Source organism: Rhinolophus sinicus, chromosome 15 (genome assembly GCF_057876585.1).
Source record: "Rhinolophus sinicus isolate RSI-liver-muscle chromosome 15, RSI-T2T, whole genome shotgun sequence".
NCBI lineage: Eukaryota > Metazoa > Chordata > Mammalia > Chiroptera > Rhinolophidae > Rhinolophus > Rhinolophus sinicus.
In genome coordinates this window covers 11869533-11886307 of record NC_142515.1, presented here as the reverse complement: position 1 = coordinate 11886307, position 16775 = coordinate 11869533, and the positions used below count along the sequence as shown (strand labels likewise).

The 16775-nt window shown below is 46.6% G+C and overlaps 1 protein-coding gene across 1 annotated transcript; it reads left to right on the top strand.

Annotated features, from left to right (window-relative positions):
• The first annotated feature begins 1878 nt into the window (after positions 1-1878).
• On the top strand, positions 1879-15142 carry PNLIPRP1 (pancreatic lipase related protein 1). The gene is made up of 13 exons (XM_019725152.3): positions 1879-1983; positions 2113-2161; positions 2759-2913; positions 3413-3538; positions 5112-5246; positions 6715-6823; positions 7719-7838; positions 7939-8058; positions 9499-9617; positions 10507-10636; positions 11951-12059; positions 12633-12800; positions 15022-15142. The coding sequence occupies exons 2-13, from the start codon at positions 2113-2115 to the stop codon at positions 15083-15085; spliced, it is 1404 nt and encodes a 467-aa protein (XP_019580711.3). The 5' UTR covers positions 1879-1983; the 3' UTR covers positions 15086-15142.
• Positions 15143-16775: the final 1633 nt, after the last annotated feature.

Sequence of the window (16775 nt, the reverse complement as noted above, 5' to 3'; positions counted from 1 at the left end):
CGGAGGTTACAGCAGTGGCCAAAACAGAGGTGGTCTTTGTCCCCATAGAATTGCATTCTAGGTGGGAAAAACATGATTGCCAATAAATAAACAGATAAATAATATAGATAATTGTAACTTGTCACAAGAGACCTGAAGAAAATAAACAAGGTGCTGGGGAGTGGGGACCTGGGGTCAGGTAGGAGGTGACCTCACCGAAGAGGTGACATTTAACCAGTTGTTGAATGACAAGAAGGAGCCAGCCCAGTGGAGGTCTAGGGAAGAGAGTTTCAGGCCATAGTAAAAGTACGCGCAAAGGTTCCAAGGTGGGAATAGACTTGGCACGTTGGATGCTCAGTGCAAGCCAGTGTGGCTGTGTGTGGAGGGCAAAATGGGAAGCAGGAAGAGAAGAGGCCCAGGAGGCAGTCAGGGCCATCTGACATCTGCTACCAACCTGCTTACCTCTTTGCTCACCGTGAGATTACCCGGAATCTCTCCTTGATCAGCTCTGTGATGTCAAAGGAAAGCATAAAGGCCTTTGACTTCACCAGCCTTTGGAAGGTGCTCCAGCAGGAAGGTGCTTCCGAGATTCCTGAGCAGACGTCCAGAGCTTAAATACCTTCCCGCTTAGGTCAACCGGATGGCTCAAGTCAGGCAGTTTCGGGGGAAAGTTATTTCCTATGTCAATTTACTCTAAGTCATCCCCCTATTCTATGTGGTTGACACCCAATAAATCCTGTTGATAACTTGCTCAGAACAACTGAATATTCAACAACTCCTTGTTTCGCTCTGTATAGACTGGATTCAAATCCCATCTCATCACTCATTAGCTGTGTGACTTTGGAGACAATTTGTTTGTCTCTCTGTGCCTCCGTATCCGCATATGTAAAAGGAGGCAAATAATGGTACCGACTTCATGGGGTTGTTAAAAGACTTACATGAGGTAATATGTGTAAAATGCTTGAAACTCTGACTGCGCATGGAAAGCCTCAGCAACTGTTGGCGTTTATTCTTTGTTATTCCTGGGGAAGTCCTTTTCATTTTCTTAACACTGTACCCCAGTGTTTTGATTACACAGGAGTGCGAACTTCGACAGTGAGGCACATTTAATGTGGGGGTGGGATAGGGCACCAGTGGTATTTGCCATGTGAAGGCTTATCTGCCTGTTGTGTGAACTGGCCAAGCTGTTCACAGATGCATGTCTGTGGGTAATTCATGACAGCCTCCCAGGGGCCAAGTCTCATAGGTCAGGTGTGCAAACTTCAGAGGGTCTAGGGAAACTCAACAGATGTGACGTGGTCTGGTGACATGGGCTTTTAGAGGCTCCTAAACCCATCTATTCAAAATTATAGTGGGATAGTAGAATAATTGCTAATGTTTTAAACCATTATGTTTTGGGTTGGTTCATTACATAGCATTAGATAACTGGGACCAGAAGTTAATGGGGGATTGTGGTCAGAGGCTTTTGTGTGGGCTATTGAATTTGTCTCCAAAGCTCATGTCCTCAGGTATTACCCAACTTCCAGAGAAAGAAAGAGACAGAGACAGAGAGAGAAGGATTTTCTCAATCCAACACTTACCTTTACTTTTAGCTATGTGGGGGGCATTTCTACTTACTCTAAGTGACAACTACTACCCTCTATTATTAGAGTTAGCTGCTGGTCCTTATTGGAACTTGTAAACAATGCGGTGATGAAATAGAAAATTGGAAAGTGGGGCCGACTCAGCTCACAATTACATGCTCAGTACATGGGTCCAAAGTTAGGGACTTTGCACCCCCTTTGAACCAACCATTCTTTCATCTTCCCAGACTTGTGGAAAAATAGGACCACAATTATTAATCTTGTTTTGTGTATTTGTGCAGATTAAAATATTAAGTTCACATAGCACGTTTTATCATCACTCACTGTTTCCTTGAAGTAGCGTCCAAATGATAAGGCCGGAGTATTAAAAAGCCCTGGGCACTGGATCCAGAGGGAGGGAAGGCCTGGAACATCCGACAGGGTAAGTCACCTTTGCTATTCTCTCACCGGCTGTGAAGGAGAGGCAAGGCAAATAGCCTCAAATTCCTGAGAGTCTGCTCATTGCTCTGGTAACGCTTGGTGAGGCTGAAAACATCTGAATTTATTGCAGATGGTGACCATCTGGACAATCGCGCTTTTCCTGCTGGGAGCAGCCAAAGGTGAGAAACAATGCACTGGCTCCTTGGGGAGGGGCTTAAACCCAACGTCTTAGCACTGGCCAGAGAAAGCCTTGGCATGGCAGGGCTTCCAGCAGCTCCAGACAACTTCAGTTCCAGAAAGAGGCAGATGGGGCTGACACTCTCCCTGGGGGTGAGGGGGCAGTTTGAGGGGGACCCACTTCACAGCATCCCCCTACCATCCTGCCTTGATACCTGGGGTGCCCTAGGCCAGACTCTTGTAGGTAAAGCATTAAACACCTGCCTGGGTTAACATATTGACTTATTAGTGCCAGTTATCACATCAGTGAAATAAATAGGTATATATATCTGAAGAGGTAGGGATGAGACACAGAACTTCAAAGTTTTGATGATGGTTCTAAGTGAGGCACAGTTGGGGATCTCTATGGGACTCAGTGGGACTGGTCCCAGAGCAGAAGGTGGGCACTGGGGTCCAGAAGAGACTGTGTGGGGCAGAGGTGGGTATCTGCATGGTCTTCAGGCGGTCACCAGGGAGGGGAGTGACAGGCCTGAGCAGCAGTGATGTCCCAGGTCCCTGCTGAGGAGCTAACCCTTGACTGAGTCATCCTTTCTCTGTAGGGAAAGAAGTTTGCTATGGTAGCCTCGGGTGCTTTTCTGACTCTGAGCCCTGGGGTGGGACTGTAATCAGGCCCCTGAAAGTTCTTCCCTGGAGCCCTGAGAAGATTGGCACCCGTTTCCAGCTCTACACCAATGAGAACCCAAACACCTTTCAGGTGAGACCTCAGTCATTTTAGCATCTTTATAACTGGGTGAGGCGCTGTGCCCACCCCGCAGACCAGGAGTTCCTTTTCTCTGTACCCACCTCTTTCATCATACTCTGCCCCACCCCATCCCTCCAGCTGCACCCCAGGCCTAGCCAGGCCTGGACAGAGTAGGTCTTTGGTAAAAAAAGTTGGCTTGAATGAATGAATGGTTCACATTTGCCAGAACCTCTAGCTGGTTGTGTGATTCTGATCTGCGGCATAAAGCTTACTGAACAACGCTATGAAGGGTAAGACCTTGAGCCACAATACAGGCCCAGTGGAGGCAGGGTTTCTTGACTTGGGGAGGTGGGACAGGAAAAGAGAGGTCAGGGTGGGCTTCATGGAAGAGGTGGCTTTTGTGCTAAACTTTGGAAGTTTGTAGCATTGGCACAGACATAGAAGGGGAATAGAGAGAGAGACCTGAGTGGCTGGGTTGCAAAAATATTCAATCCTTCTGCATCTGTCACAGATTCTACTTCCCTCTGATCCATCAACAATTGAGGCATCGAATTTTCAAACAGACAGGAAGACCCGGTTCATCATCCATGGCTTCATAGACAAGGGAGATGAGAGCTGGCTGCTGGATATGTGCAAGGTAGGGGCCAGCTTTGATCCCCATGGCCTACTCTGCTGGCTGCTGTCACTGCTTCCCACTCATGTCCCTGCCTCCCTTTAAGCAATTGCAGTAAATGAGCTCAAAATGCAATTAAATGCCTCTGTTTATGAAAATAAAAATTCCCTTCCACATTTCTGGACTATATCTGTAGCCTGAAGCAATGATATTTGCTATGTGGACAAACACGTCCTCATTTCTGGTTAAATCAAGGCTAACTGTTGTCTGCTTCCATTTTCCGTGAGGGTACTTGGTATTCCTGTAAATGAGGGATTATGTTCTTTTTGTTCAAATCTTTCCCTCGTCCCTGAGAGTCAAAATGTGTTGCTATGACCACTTATTTGAGAATGGAGAACTAAGATTGACTGGGTAACAAAAAAAAAAAAGGCAGACTAGAAAGTGCCAGAACTATATGTAATATAGCATCTGTTGGTCAGAAGAACAAACAATAGACAAACACACACACATGTGCGTGCAAACACACATAGACACGGGTGTATACATTTACACAAATATACGCAGAATATACCGTCATCCTTTCTTTTTATGTATACACCGATTCACTTTATTTTTCTGACACGTAAGAATTGACCTCAGCATACACATTAATACCTCTGACCTATAATGTCAGCAGGGAAAGTTACAAACCCAGGAAATTAAAGTCGTCCTGCATTTGGCCTTGGTTTACCAAGCATTTAACTCTTGACGCCTCTGTGTTCCACCATTAATAAGTATCTTAATATATAAACTGTAAGATATAGTTTACACCCAAATTCTTCAAGTTTGTAAGATATTCCTCGGGGTTGCTTTCAACATAAAAATCCTGAGGAAACACTTCTTCGTACCTCTGTGTGTGATCACACATATTAGTATTCGTGAAAAGATTCTGAGTGGATTCGGAATTTATAAATTCATTTTAAACTCAAGTTGCTCGTGTGTACTGCCTGGAGATTCCTTTACCATCCAGGAAAAAGTTTTTCTTGCAAAATTCGTCAATCTCTTTTAAATCAAGGCAGTTCTATTTTGCAAATATCTGCAGGGCGTGTTTTCTCCATGAAACCCTGTGCTTTACTGACTGTAAAATAATGATGCTTCCCTCTAATTTTAAGACTTAGTAAATGCCCGGCAGGCTGAGGTGAAGGCAAGCCCAGCATTGGCAGCATTGCCAAGAGGCCGAAAGGACCCTTAGCAGTCAAATCCACGAGGTCATTTCGACATGGGCCACCAGAGATTTCACTTGAGGACTTTACTTTTCAAAAGAGGTCTCCTTTAATCGTGCATCTGTTTTCCCCCACCTAAACCACCTTATTGAATTTGGTTGAAGGAAACCAGAGAGTGGCCAGCTTTTAACTCATCTACAAGCTCCACAGGGAATTGATTTGCATTTGCCCTGAGGGATGATGACTACTAACTGACAACAGGACTCCCTCAAGTCTAGTGATCTCAGCGCCCCAGCTAAGACAAAACAGCAGAACAGCCAGTCCTAGCCATTAGCGACGGGTTATGTGGTTTCACATGCCCCCATGATAACACCCTGGCGTCTTTCCCACCCCAGAACATGTTCACGGTGGAGGAGGTGAACTGCATCTGCGTGGACTGGAGGAGGGGCTCCCAGACCACCTACACGCAGGCCGCCAGCAACGTGCGCGTGGTGGGCGCACAGGTGGCCCAAATGATCAGCATGCTGTCGGTGAGTGGCCGGCTGGGTGGGCTGCTGGGGCGGGCAGCGCCCACTGGGCTCTGGTGGGTAAAGATGCAGCTGGGATCTGTATTGAAAGAAGAAGCAGGAAGGATTGATAGTTCTCCTGGGGTCTTACTTGTAAAACCCTGAAATTCACCTTAATAATGGCATGACACACCAGTGGCAGAAAATAAAAAACGGTCAGAGCTAACACTTAGGAGGTAGGGGCTTTTATTATCATCTTCAATGGACAGATAAGAAAACTGAGGTGGGGGGGGTGCGGGGGGGTGGAGGGCACTTAGCTCAGTCAGTTAGAGCGTGGTGCTTATGACACCAAGGTTGCCAGTTCCATCCCTGCATGGGCCACTGTGAGCTGCGCCCTCCTTAAAAAAAAACACACACAAAAATAAACTGAGGCCCAGACACTAGTGTGTCCCCCCTCCACCCAGAATCATAGAGCAGGTAAATGTAAGAGTTATCTTTTGGGCCCCAAGGCTTTTAGCCCCACTACACCAGGTGGGCTCTGTTTTGGGGGCAAAACACAACATCTCTGGGGTAAACCCAGTGGAGCTGAGGGGCCCTGTGCACAGCTGGGACGTACCAGCTCCACTGGCCTGTGTTACAGATCCTGTTGTTGCTGGGGCATCTCTCCTGCCACAATCAACTCAGCTGTTTCTTCCCGCCCTGCTCTTCATTTTAGCTAATTCTCTAAGTCTTTCACTCTTTCAGTTACGTCACTAGTTTTTCGTGACTATTTTCTAACCAGATAAAGGTCCCAGCCATTTCTGTTTTATATTTAAAGGGTCTACAAAAGAACCAATTGGTTCTAACTAGTCCTGCACCCCCGCAGAAATCAAAACCCAGGGTGTTTGTACTAGAGGCGCCGTAGACCAATAGACGAATATATTTGGGGGAAGACCTATCTCTGAGACCAACGTGTGCAGGCACCTCGTAGTTCTGTGTCTCTGTTTGGTCATCATTTGTTTGGGGAGTACAGTGTCAGGAGCTGTGCTAAGAGGTGAAAAGGATGGATGAGGTCCCAGGCCTTGGAGGACCTTAGAGTGAAGACTTGACAACAGTGTGTGGTCAGGGTTCGGACGGGGGAGTGTAGGGCTTTATGGGAGCACTTGTGGGGGCTGATCCACATGGGGCAGGGGTGGGGCTGTGTGAGCTGCCTCCACGGGAGCTGGGTAAGTGGTTGGGTGGATGGACAACCACAGGAAGAGAATTCCAAACCAGGCCCCAGGATGAGAGACTATGGCATATTTGAAAGTTCCACAAAGGGTTTGGCTAGAGAAGAGTCTAGAAAAATAAGTGTTGAGTCAGGAAAGCTCTGAGACCCTGGCAATGAGTTTGGGTTTGATCTCAAGGGCAGTAAGTCACAGAAGGTCTCAAAGGAGGAGGAACAACGTTAGGTTTGCACATCAAAAAAACCACAGCACAGAAATGTCCTGAAAATGCAGTCTTCCCTCTCCAGACAAACCACAGCTACTCACCTTCCCAAGTCCATCTCATTGGCCATAGCCTGGGAGCCCACGTGGCTGGAGAGGCAGGAAGCAGGACTCCAGGCCTGGGCAGGATTACTGGTAAGACCCAGGGGGTGGGGCTCCAGGCTGTGTCCCCAGTAACTCCACAACATGGGAAAGACTGCAGCACAGCTCGGAGCTGGCCCAAAGGAGACAGTTTCCCCTTGGCTGTGGCAGATCTGGGGAGAGCCTGCATGGAACATTTCAGGAAGTCCCCCCAAGAGCCCATCTGTGTGGCAGGGGGGTGAAGGTTTCACTCCCCTTTGTTTCCCTTTGCTTCTCCCACCTCTGTCTCCACCCTCCTCTCTAGATCTAAGTTTTCTGGCAGTGTGGGTTGCTCAGCAGAACTGGGAACCCAGCAAAATGCAGAGTAAGGCTGATATGGACACAAGCAAACGTAGTGAAGAGAGATCCATACTGTCATTTCTTTTCCCCCTTCTCTTTGAAATCAAAGGAGAGTAGAACATGAAAAGTTCACTTTCGTTGCCTCTATTGGCAGAAGAAACCCAGCCACCATCACAACCAAAAGCATTATTTTAACCCAAGCAAGCCTTTAAATTATAACAATAGCAACAAAATATGTCAATATAATAAAGTAATATAATGTAATATAATTATTATAGTAAGCATAGATTATGTGCCTATTTATCCCAAATACTGTGCAAAGTGCTTTGCATTTTCTCATTTAATCCTCAGAACTGAAGAAACAGGCTCAGGGAAGTGAGTAGCAAAGAAATATATATTTCTTTGCTCACCTGCCCGTCTCTATCCATGCCACTGGAGCCCTCATCAAGATTTTATGTCCTCATATTCAATACCATGGGCATGGCACTGCCCAATTCCAGGTTATGGCACCCCTTTAGTTGGCAGTGCACAGCCTGAGCAACTGTACACCTCGGTCCTGCTGGCGCCCACAGCTAGGCCCACTATCTGAAGCACTGACCATCTCTTTTAGGGTTGGATCCTGTAGAAGCAAGCTTCCAGGGTACTTCTGAAGAGGTTCGACTTGATCCCTCCGATGCTGCCTTTGTTGACGTGATTCACACGGATGCAGCTCCCCTGGTCCCATCCCTGGGTGAGGCTCCTTGATGCTCCAGCCTTGAGCATGTGCAATTGTGTTGTACTCAGCAGAACCTTGTGTTATGAAAAGCTCATTGCTGTTCCAAACACTTCAGGTTTTGGAACAAGCCAACTGTTGGGTCACCTTGACTTCTTCCCCAATGGAGGAGAGGAGATGCCAGGATGCAAGAAGAATATCTTGTCACAGATTGTGGACCTCGATGGCATCTGGTCAGGTAAAGCCAGAGCACAGTCGGGCATCACCTCCCTGGGGTGAGCAGTACCTTTCCAGTAGCGAATGTTAAAAATAAAAACACCCTGCTCTTTAAAAACATACATTCCCCCTTCTAGACCTTATTTCTGAAAACTGTAGCTACGTATCATTTGTTACATCTAAGCTCTACTGATTTTGTAGTTCCTTAAAACATTGCTGTGGGTGTCCTGGAGTGTACAAGCAACAAAGAATTGCAAAACCGTTGCTTAAAGCTGTAACTCCAACCATCAGTTGGTAGATACACATAATAAAGAAAAGAAAACCCATAAAAGTAAACATCCTGACTCTAAATGTGTGTCTGCCAATTTCTCCCTTGGGAGTCAGTGACATAGTTCAAGTTTATGCAACTGGCTTCATTTCAGTAGCCAAAATAAAAATGTTTCCAATAATTTTCATGGTAAAGCCGCTTGCCCAATGAGCGTCACCACTCCTCAGTGTTGGATCAACAATGAGAAGCAATCACAGGTAAGAAAGGTTACAGTGAGACTGTGCTCTTCAAGGTGGTTACTCTTTATCATTGATCAGGTGCACCTGTGACATCTGACTCTGTATTTAATAAGATTAAAAGGACAATAGGTGAATTTTTCAGCCAAACTCATCATTTGGCACCACACAGGTCAAAACCCTTAATGGTCTGACCAGATCTAATGAGTAGAGATTTTTATTGAATTCAATCAAAATGGCTTGGCAAGTATGGACACCATCGAGGCAAATATTAAAGGGGACGTACATGTTTGTCGTTTACATCCTTATGAGAGTTTGCATGGACCGTGTAGCTCAAACGCTCCATGAGTAATGGCCAAGCAAGTTCAGACCAAGTCTAGAAGGTGTGCCGTGACATCTGTCACTTGGCAGGAGTTGTGGGAGCCAAGAAAGATTGTAAGGTGTGAGGTGCTATGAGAGTGACAGGGATGCTCATATAAAGCCACTTAGCCCTCCTTTTTATGTGCCTGACAATGTTGTCACCCTGCCTTTATCATGTCTGGGAGGTCAATGTCACATCTACTTGTGTCTTCGAGGACCTCCAGCCTGGTCCCTGGGTTACAGGATGGCACAGAGGTTAAAGTCATGGACTCAAGAACTAGATGGGCTTGGGTTTAATTCCCAGCTCTGCCATTTACTAACCATAATCTGAAATCTGAGTCTGTAATCTATAGGTCTTCCTATAATTAGGGGTGGGACGACGGTAAGGATGACAGGGACAATACATATAAAGTTCTCAGAATGTGGCTCCGCACACAGAAAGCACCCTCTGTAGGTTAGCTGTCGGCAGGATTTGGGACTTGTCTTAAATTTCTGAAAATTCAGTCCGATTTTGGAACCATCCCACTTGGAGGGAGAGGCAGAGAAGTTGTCAGCACCTGCCGACCACCTGTGCAGACTTCTTCCTTTGTTTCTCCAGGAACCCGGGACTTTGTGGCTTGCAATCACCTAAGAAGCTACAAGTATTACTCGGAGAGTATCCTCAATCCTGATGGGTTCACTGCGTTCCCCTGCAATTCCTACAAGACCTTTAAGTCTGTAAGTTATTGTCCTGCCTAGTTCCACTGTGGGACACTTGGCCAGCTTTGTTTGGAATTTATAGTAGCTTATCACCAGGTTCTGACATTAGGCAGGAGGCGGCTAGAATTCTAGATGAGTCCTGTGGGCAAGGAAGACTCTGGGAAATTAGGGGGGAAAAAAAGAGCAGTCAATTCAGTGATCTAGGAAGCGTCCTGCAGGGGGCATCATTGGAATCATTGGGCATCATTGGAATCTGGCTTGTAAAATCATAGAGTTTCAAAGAGGAGCAATGCACATGCCGGGCCAGGGTAGCGCAAGAATAGAAGAATGTGTGAGAGACAAACTCACATGCAAAAGAGAAGGAAAGATGGATGCTGGGGTTCTATACGCCAGGCTGAAGTTTGCGCCTGTGTAGCCGACAACAAGGGAGAGATAGGGGATGACGTGCTGGAGCCTGCCTGCCCTGGCTCGTGGAGCCAGTGGGAGCAATCTCTCCCCAACTCCATATTCAGTAGCATTATGTTGGTAGCCTGAAATTGGCCACAGTCAGAGTAGTTACACCACAAAATTGGTAAATGCTGCAATCAGAGTTTTGTGTCCCGGAGTCGGCTGTTAATTGTTCACCAGCATATCATTCAATGGAAGATACAATGGATCTAACCTGGGACCCAGCATTTTCTAACTATGGCCATCAATGTTTTCTAAAACTCCCCGTGCAATTCTAATGTGATGTGCGCCAGGCTTGGGAATCCCATCCTGGATGAAGGTAACTTAGAGATCCTCTGTTCCAGTCTCCTTCCGGTTACAAGTGAGGAAGCTCAGAGGGTATGAAAATTGCTCCCCCAGATGTATGGATCTTAAAATGACTAATCCACACCATACAGCCTGACCTATCTCTTCTCATTAGAACAAGTGCTTCCCCTGTCCAGATGAAGGGTGCCCGCAGATGGGGCATTATGCTGATAAATTTGCTGGCAAGGCTGTTAAGGAGCAGCAAAAATTCTTCCTGAACACAGGCGATTCCAGCAAATTTGCCCGTAAGTTGCACTTTGACTTTCCCTTCCAGGTAAAGAAAGTTTAGTTTCCATTATAAATGAAGAGCTTGTCTCTAACCATCTTTATTCTCTTAGAAAGAAGACACATCCAACCCATTTAAGACTCTACTGGGGATTTAGAAAGAGTCTGCATCTCTCCCATTATATTTCGATGGCATGAAATGTATGGAAGCAAATAGTATTACTAATGGAATAATAGTCATTTACGTGTCTCTGTGGCCATTTCCCCTGAATTTTTACCACTCCACGGTCCTTTTCATATTTAAGTTTGTGTCATATGCACCTGTTATTTTATTCATCTAGCAAACATTTCTTTGATACCAGCTCTTTGCTGGGCTGGGCCCCTTAAGAAGCCCAACTCCAATCTCCCCACCCCTCCCCCACCCCCATCCATGTGCACCTGTTGCCCAGGAGCTGCCCCTCTGGTGGAGGGTGGGCGGGAATCAGAAAAGGATGACATCTCTCAAAAACCTGCTGGATGGACTAGGGCACAGGGTAAAGATGGGGCAAGTTTGGGCCATTTTGTGCCACTCTGCCCTGTGATAGCTCCTTAAGACACTGCACTGTACAAAAGAGACTACTACATAAATGCATGAATATAATACATGTCTTATACAGATAAGACAGGTTTATTGAGGCATAATTTATATATAGCAAAATTCACCCTTTTTAGTGGCATTCTATGAGTTTTGACAAATAGTCATGTAACCACCTCCTCAATCAAGATATGGAATATTTTCATCACTATATACGTATTTTTTAAAAGGACATTAGTTAATCCTTCCACTGATGTAGTGATGCACGAGATACTTGCCCATGTTTTAACAACAAATTAAACACTCAAAAGCCATCTATTAATGCCTCCACCAACATTTATTTATGGACCACACCCCACACACACACTAGACACGGGGGATGGGGGGATACAGGAATGAACAAGACACTCTGCACACGACCTTTATACCCCAGTGTTGTCCAGTACAGTAGTTATTAGCCCATGTGGCTTTTTAGCATTTGAAATCTGGCTAGTAAAACTGGGGCACTAAATTTTTTTTAAATTGTATTTAAATGTAAGCAGCCACATATGGCTGTGGCCCCTTTACTGGGCAGTGCAGATCGGGAGGGGGACACTTCCTAGATCTGAATTTCCCCTATGGCCTAGTTTGAGCTGTAGATTAACATGTAGAATATCTTATACGTTGATGCCTCATTGTAAGGGACGGGGACAGGAATCTGAGATTTGGGTCAACTCTTTGGTGCATAAATAAACTGAGCTCTTTCCCGTCCCCTGTGCAGGCTGGAGATACGGGGTTTCCGTCACACTGTCTGGAAGAACTGTCACCGGTCAGGTCAAAGTTTCTTTGTTTGGAAGTAAGGGGAACACTCACCAATATGACATCTTCAGGTAAAGTTCCTATTTTAGCGCCACATCTCATTTGACGATTTACACAGCCTTCAAATCCATGCACTTAGGGTAACACTCACTATCTTCTCATCTATCAATGGATTTTAAGTTCTTTTCTTTGTGTACTGAAGTTAATTTCAGACTTCTGCTAACAATTTTTCTTTTCTCTATTATTTAATTCTTTCTCAGTAGACCAGATTTTTTTAAAAAAAATCTAATTATTACCACAAATATCATGTTTTCTAATTTGCACAGTAACACGTGCTTGTTGTATTAAACTAAATGGATAACTTGTTATAATACAAATAATTCTTCCAGAAAAATAATGATATAAAGGAATTATATCATTTTCTATAAGAGTTTTGAAGAGAAATTAACTTGAGTTTGAGTAAACAATATTTAACAATATTTAAACAATATTTAAATACGTAATAGTTTGATGGTCTGGCTTTTCCATTTCTCCATCCTTTATTTGAGAATGAATTTGGAAAAATAATCTCATTCGTCCAGGGTAGAAAAGAGTGGCATGGCTTTACATGGTTGTTAGAAGTTGTTTCTATTTCTCTGTGTCAGGGGGATTCTCAAACCAGGCTCCACCCATTCCGCTGAGTTTGATGCAGAGCTGGATGTTGGAACAATTGAGAAAGTCAAGTTCCTCTGGAATAACAACGTGGTAAACCCCACCCTCCCCAAAGTGGGTGCAGCCAAGATCGTTGTGCAAAAGGGAGCGGAGAAGGAAGTGTATGTATCTTGGCTGGCTTGTGCCTGAGGATATTTGTACAGATTCCTATTTGTAATGAAAACTCACCCCAGAAAGTCAGTTATGGTTCATTAAGAAAAGCCAAGAAAATCGACCCGTCTAGGGCCCTTTCTCCCCAGCAAACAAACAGCTGACAGGGAGCATAAACCAGTTCTGTTGGGTGCACCTTACTGAGTGTTCTCCCCCCATCTGTGTGGGGTACAGAAGATAGGATCCCCTTCCCACCTCCAGCCTGCACATGTCTCCCCATCAGCCTGCTCGGTGCTGCGCTCTAGTTGACAGGACCGTTCTCCTCTGACCACCTGGCGGGGCCAGCCCCTCTGTCTTCCCAGGAATAGTTTGGGGAGCAAAAAGCTGAATCTGTCAAATTATTCAAATAATTTTGCTCTTATGAAAACAGCCAATAAGTACCATTTTTAAAAATCATCGTCATCATTAGGAGGCTAAAGAAAATCAAGATTTTGTTCCAATCTCTTCTCAGATCCCCCTCAGATTATTTTAGTCACCTCATTGGGCTTTCAACCCCTGCTAAGGAATATGCTGACTAGAAGTCCCTTTAATGACATGGTATAAAAAGAGAAATGTAGCACTCCCCATCTTTATTTCTCCCCTCTCCTTTCTCTCTGACTTTATTAAATACCTACTGTACGCCCAACAAATAGGAGGGGATACAAAGACAGAGTCTGTCTCAAGGAGTTTACCATGTAGCTGTTGAGAAAAATTAGACTTCTGGATGAAAGATCAAATGACAGAATACAGAACTCGCCATGAAGGGCCCAAAGAGAATGGCTGAGGAGGAAGGCAGAGGGCCCATGGGGGCAGTGATGGAGGGGAGGGAGCCATGAAGCATCTCTTGGGCTGAGGGATTGCAACTGGGAAGGGCACCAGCAGTGTGTGAGGGGCAGGGGAAGACCCGGCTGCTGACAGCAGAGCTCAAGGTGCAGAGAACCGGGAATACAATTGGAGGTTACTGTGAGGGCTTCAAGGAAGGACAAGAGAAATGCAAAAAAACAAAGTGGGGAGGCCCAGTGAAGATAAGTGAGGAAACTGGGCAAAGCTTCAGAGCTCAAAAGTGGTGAGGCCCGAGAGAAGCCCATGGTTCTTGGAAGAGCCGCAATGAAAACCACTTATGTCTACATGGGTTGTTGTTGTTTTTTTTATTAATTGTAAAGTTGTTTACATTGATTGTCATGAGATACTGCAATATTGACGTGAGGGTCTCAGCAATCATGGGAGAGAGCAGTGCCCTTTTCTACAAATGAAGACACCAATGCTAAGCCTCAAGTAACTAGCCCCATGTCACCTATGGGAGGCAGGGAGGGGAGAGCCCAAGGGGAAAGCCAGGTATGAAAGGTAAGGTCAAGAGAGGTTTGAAGTGGACTCTACCATAGAAACTGTGGACTCTGGCATCAGAGAGACCTGTGTTTGCATCTTGGTTCTTTCACTTATTAACTCAGAGTCCTCTGTGCCTCAGTTTCCTCTCCTATAATATGGGACTCATAATACCGTGTTTCCCCGAAAATAAGACCGGGTTTTATAATCATTTTTGCTCCATTAGGGCTTATTTTCAGGGGATGTCTTATTTTTTTCATGTACAACAATCTACTTTTATTCAAATACAGTCATATCATCTTCTGGAACCTGGTCATAACGTACTAAATGCGTCCGTCTGGCTGACGATCTTAACGGGGGCTTATTTTTAGGGAAACACGGTAATACCTCCTCACATCAAGTGAAGTTTGCACAAGTGGATCCCTTAGTATTGTTGCCTGTGGCTCATAAGAGCTCAATACACTGCAGCTACTATACTATTTAGTCAGGTCCCCAGAACGGCTGAGCCAAGAGTGGGCCCACCTGTAAACCAATCTGCCGTGTTTATGGAGGGTCCACATGTACTTGTGGAGAAGGAGAGCTGGTTAGGTCCAGTCGCTGCCCCAAGAAGCCCACCGTCCTGTTGGACAGAGTCCTCAGACACCGGGGCTACTTATTATGGGCAACAGTCAACCTCGTCCCAGGGCCCAGTTACCCTGTCACAAGGGGCAGCCCAGAGGCAATCAGTTCCCCAGCAACTGGTTGAAGCTACAGCCCAGGGCTTCCCTCATTGCTTTTGAATTGTAAATCGGCAAATACCTTTGCTTAACAACTCCAATCACCAAGTAAGGATTTCCAACACTTACAAAGGATTCATTTTTTTCTCCATAGGCACAGCTTCTGTAGCACGGATACTGTGAGAGAAGATGTACTGCTCACTCTTACGCCCTGTTAAACTCCAGGCACAATATAGTCACTGTGTTAACATCAATAAAACCCACTGATGCATCTATCTGCTCAGTCTGTCGCTGATGTCAGCTGCCCCCGGTGGGGACATTTGGGAACTGAACCTTTTAAAAAGCCCAGATGTCCTGAGCACATCGATATATTTGGGTTTCTTGCCGCTGACATCCGATCACACACTCGTTCTGTCCCAGCTTCCTTGGTCCTCGTGCCGAGTGTCTTCTCACCTAGGAAGTGGCCCCAAACAGCAGAACGAGAGTGTGGGTGTTTGGGGCATCCGCAGAGCCCTCAGCCCTGCCTCTCATCTGACAGGTGAGGGCGCTGAGGCTCAGATTGAGGGCGTCAGCTGTTCGAGCACAGAGAATGAATCGGTGTCCCATCAGCACGAAGGTCGGTCCTGTGACTTTGACTCCAGGGCTCCTCCCTGACTCTACCATCACCTTGAGGGATCGTGGAAAGGCTGTGCTATGACGTGGTCGTGAACTTTCTGGTGCTGGGATCCCTCGGTGGGGTGTAAGGTACTCCAGCATCCAGAGACTGTGTGGGCACATTTGCAGAGCACGGACAGGCTCCAGCCCCCTCTCGCCCTGGGCCGGGGCTGGCTCAGAACCCTCTCTCTGTCTGGCGGGCAGGCGCCATCCCAGGGCAGGGCCCGGCACTGAGCAAGGATGGCTTCTGAGAGGAATACCCAATTCAGGTCCTCACTGAGGGGGATTTTTTGCCCAGTCTATGGTCTGAAGCCACCGGGGAGCCCTCAGCCAGTCACACTTGAACATGGGTTCCACCAACACAGGTGTTCTTCACCTGGAGGGTGTTCTTTAAAGTGGCCCAGCCTGTCCCATGATCGTCCCTAGGGGGCTGTACAGGCTGGGAAGGTCACCAACTCCCCCAAGTGCCTCCCCTCTTGGTCCCCAGAACTCACATCTCACCACAGCAGTTTCAGGGTCCGGCCCCTGTTCCTAACCGTCGGTGGCACGTCAAGCTATTATTAAGCTTCAACCATGAGCGTGAGGAAGTTCCAGATTGTTCCTTGAAAGCAGATGTTGTGGTTAGGATGAAAGAAACGACTGTATGTAGCAAGGGCCTTATGCGAAGGGCGCGAGGTGAGTGCGTAATGAACAGTGGTGATAATGACGGTAGGTGTGGCACCGGGCAGGAGTGAGTGGAGCCCGGGTGGACACCCCTTTGTCAGTTTTGCCCAGCACTGGTTCAAGGTCTGGGCAAGGCAGCATCATGTTGGCAAGAGCTCAGTCAGTGGAATGTAGACTCTGCCGACACCACTAAACACCGGCTCTGTGCCAGGCACTGGAATGAGAGGAAAGCACAACCAGTAGCAGGCACACCCAGTAGCAGGGAACCCAGTACATAAATAAACACTGCCATGCTGTCTGATATATGCAAATAGCAAGGTATGTCCCAGGACAGGGTAGCCCAGAAGAGGGGGGGAGCAAGACAGAAGGCTCCACAGATCCATTGGTTCTCGGCCCAGACTTACAGGGAGACGTCCTACTGAGTGCAGGCTAGGAGGCCAGCTAAGCGGAAGAGGTCCCTGAAGACATCCAGGCAAGTGGTGAGAGGCCTGTATAAGGACAGTGAGTGGAACCAAGACGTAATGGAGGGGGCTCGACTGATTGGCCATGGGTGACAGCCCTGCTCCCTGATCAAGGACAGGCGGTCTCACC

What these genes read in the sequence shown, in the direction of transcription:
- PNLIPRP1 (XM_019725152.3), top strand. Translation starts at nt 2,113, where the DNA reads ATGGTGACCATCTGGACAATCGCGCTTTTCCTGCTGGGAGCAGCCAAA. An exon ending in AGAACCCAAACACCTTTCAG is followed by an intron (nt 2,914 to 3,412) that starts GTGAGACCTCAG and finishes CATCTGTCACAG; the next exon opens with ATTCTACTTCCCTCTGATCC. An exon ending in CCTACAAGACCTTTAAGTCT is followed by an intron (nt 9,618 to 10,506) that starts GTAAGTTATTGT and finishes TCTTCTCATTAG; the next exon opens with AACAAGTGCTTCCCCTGTCC.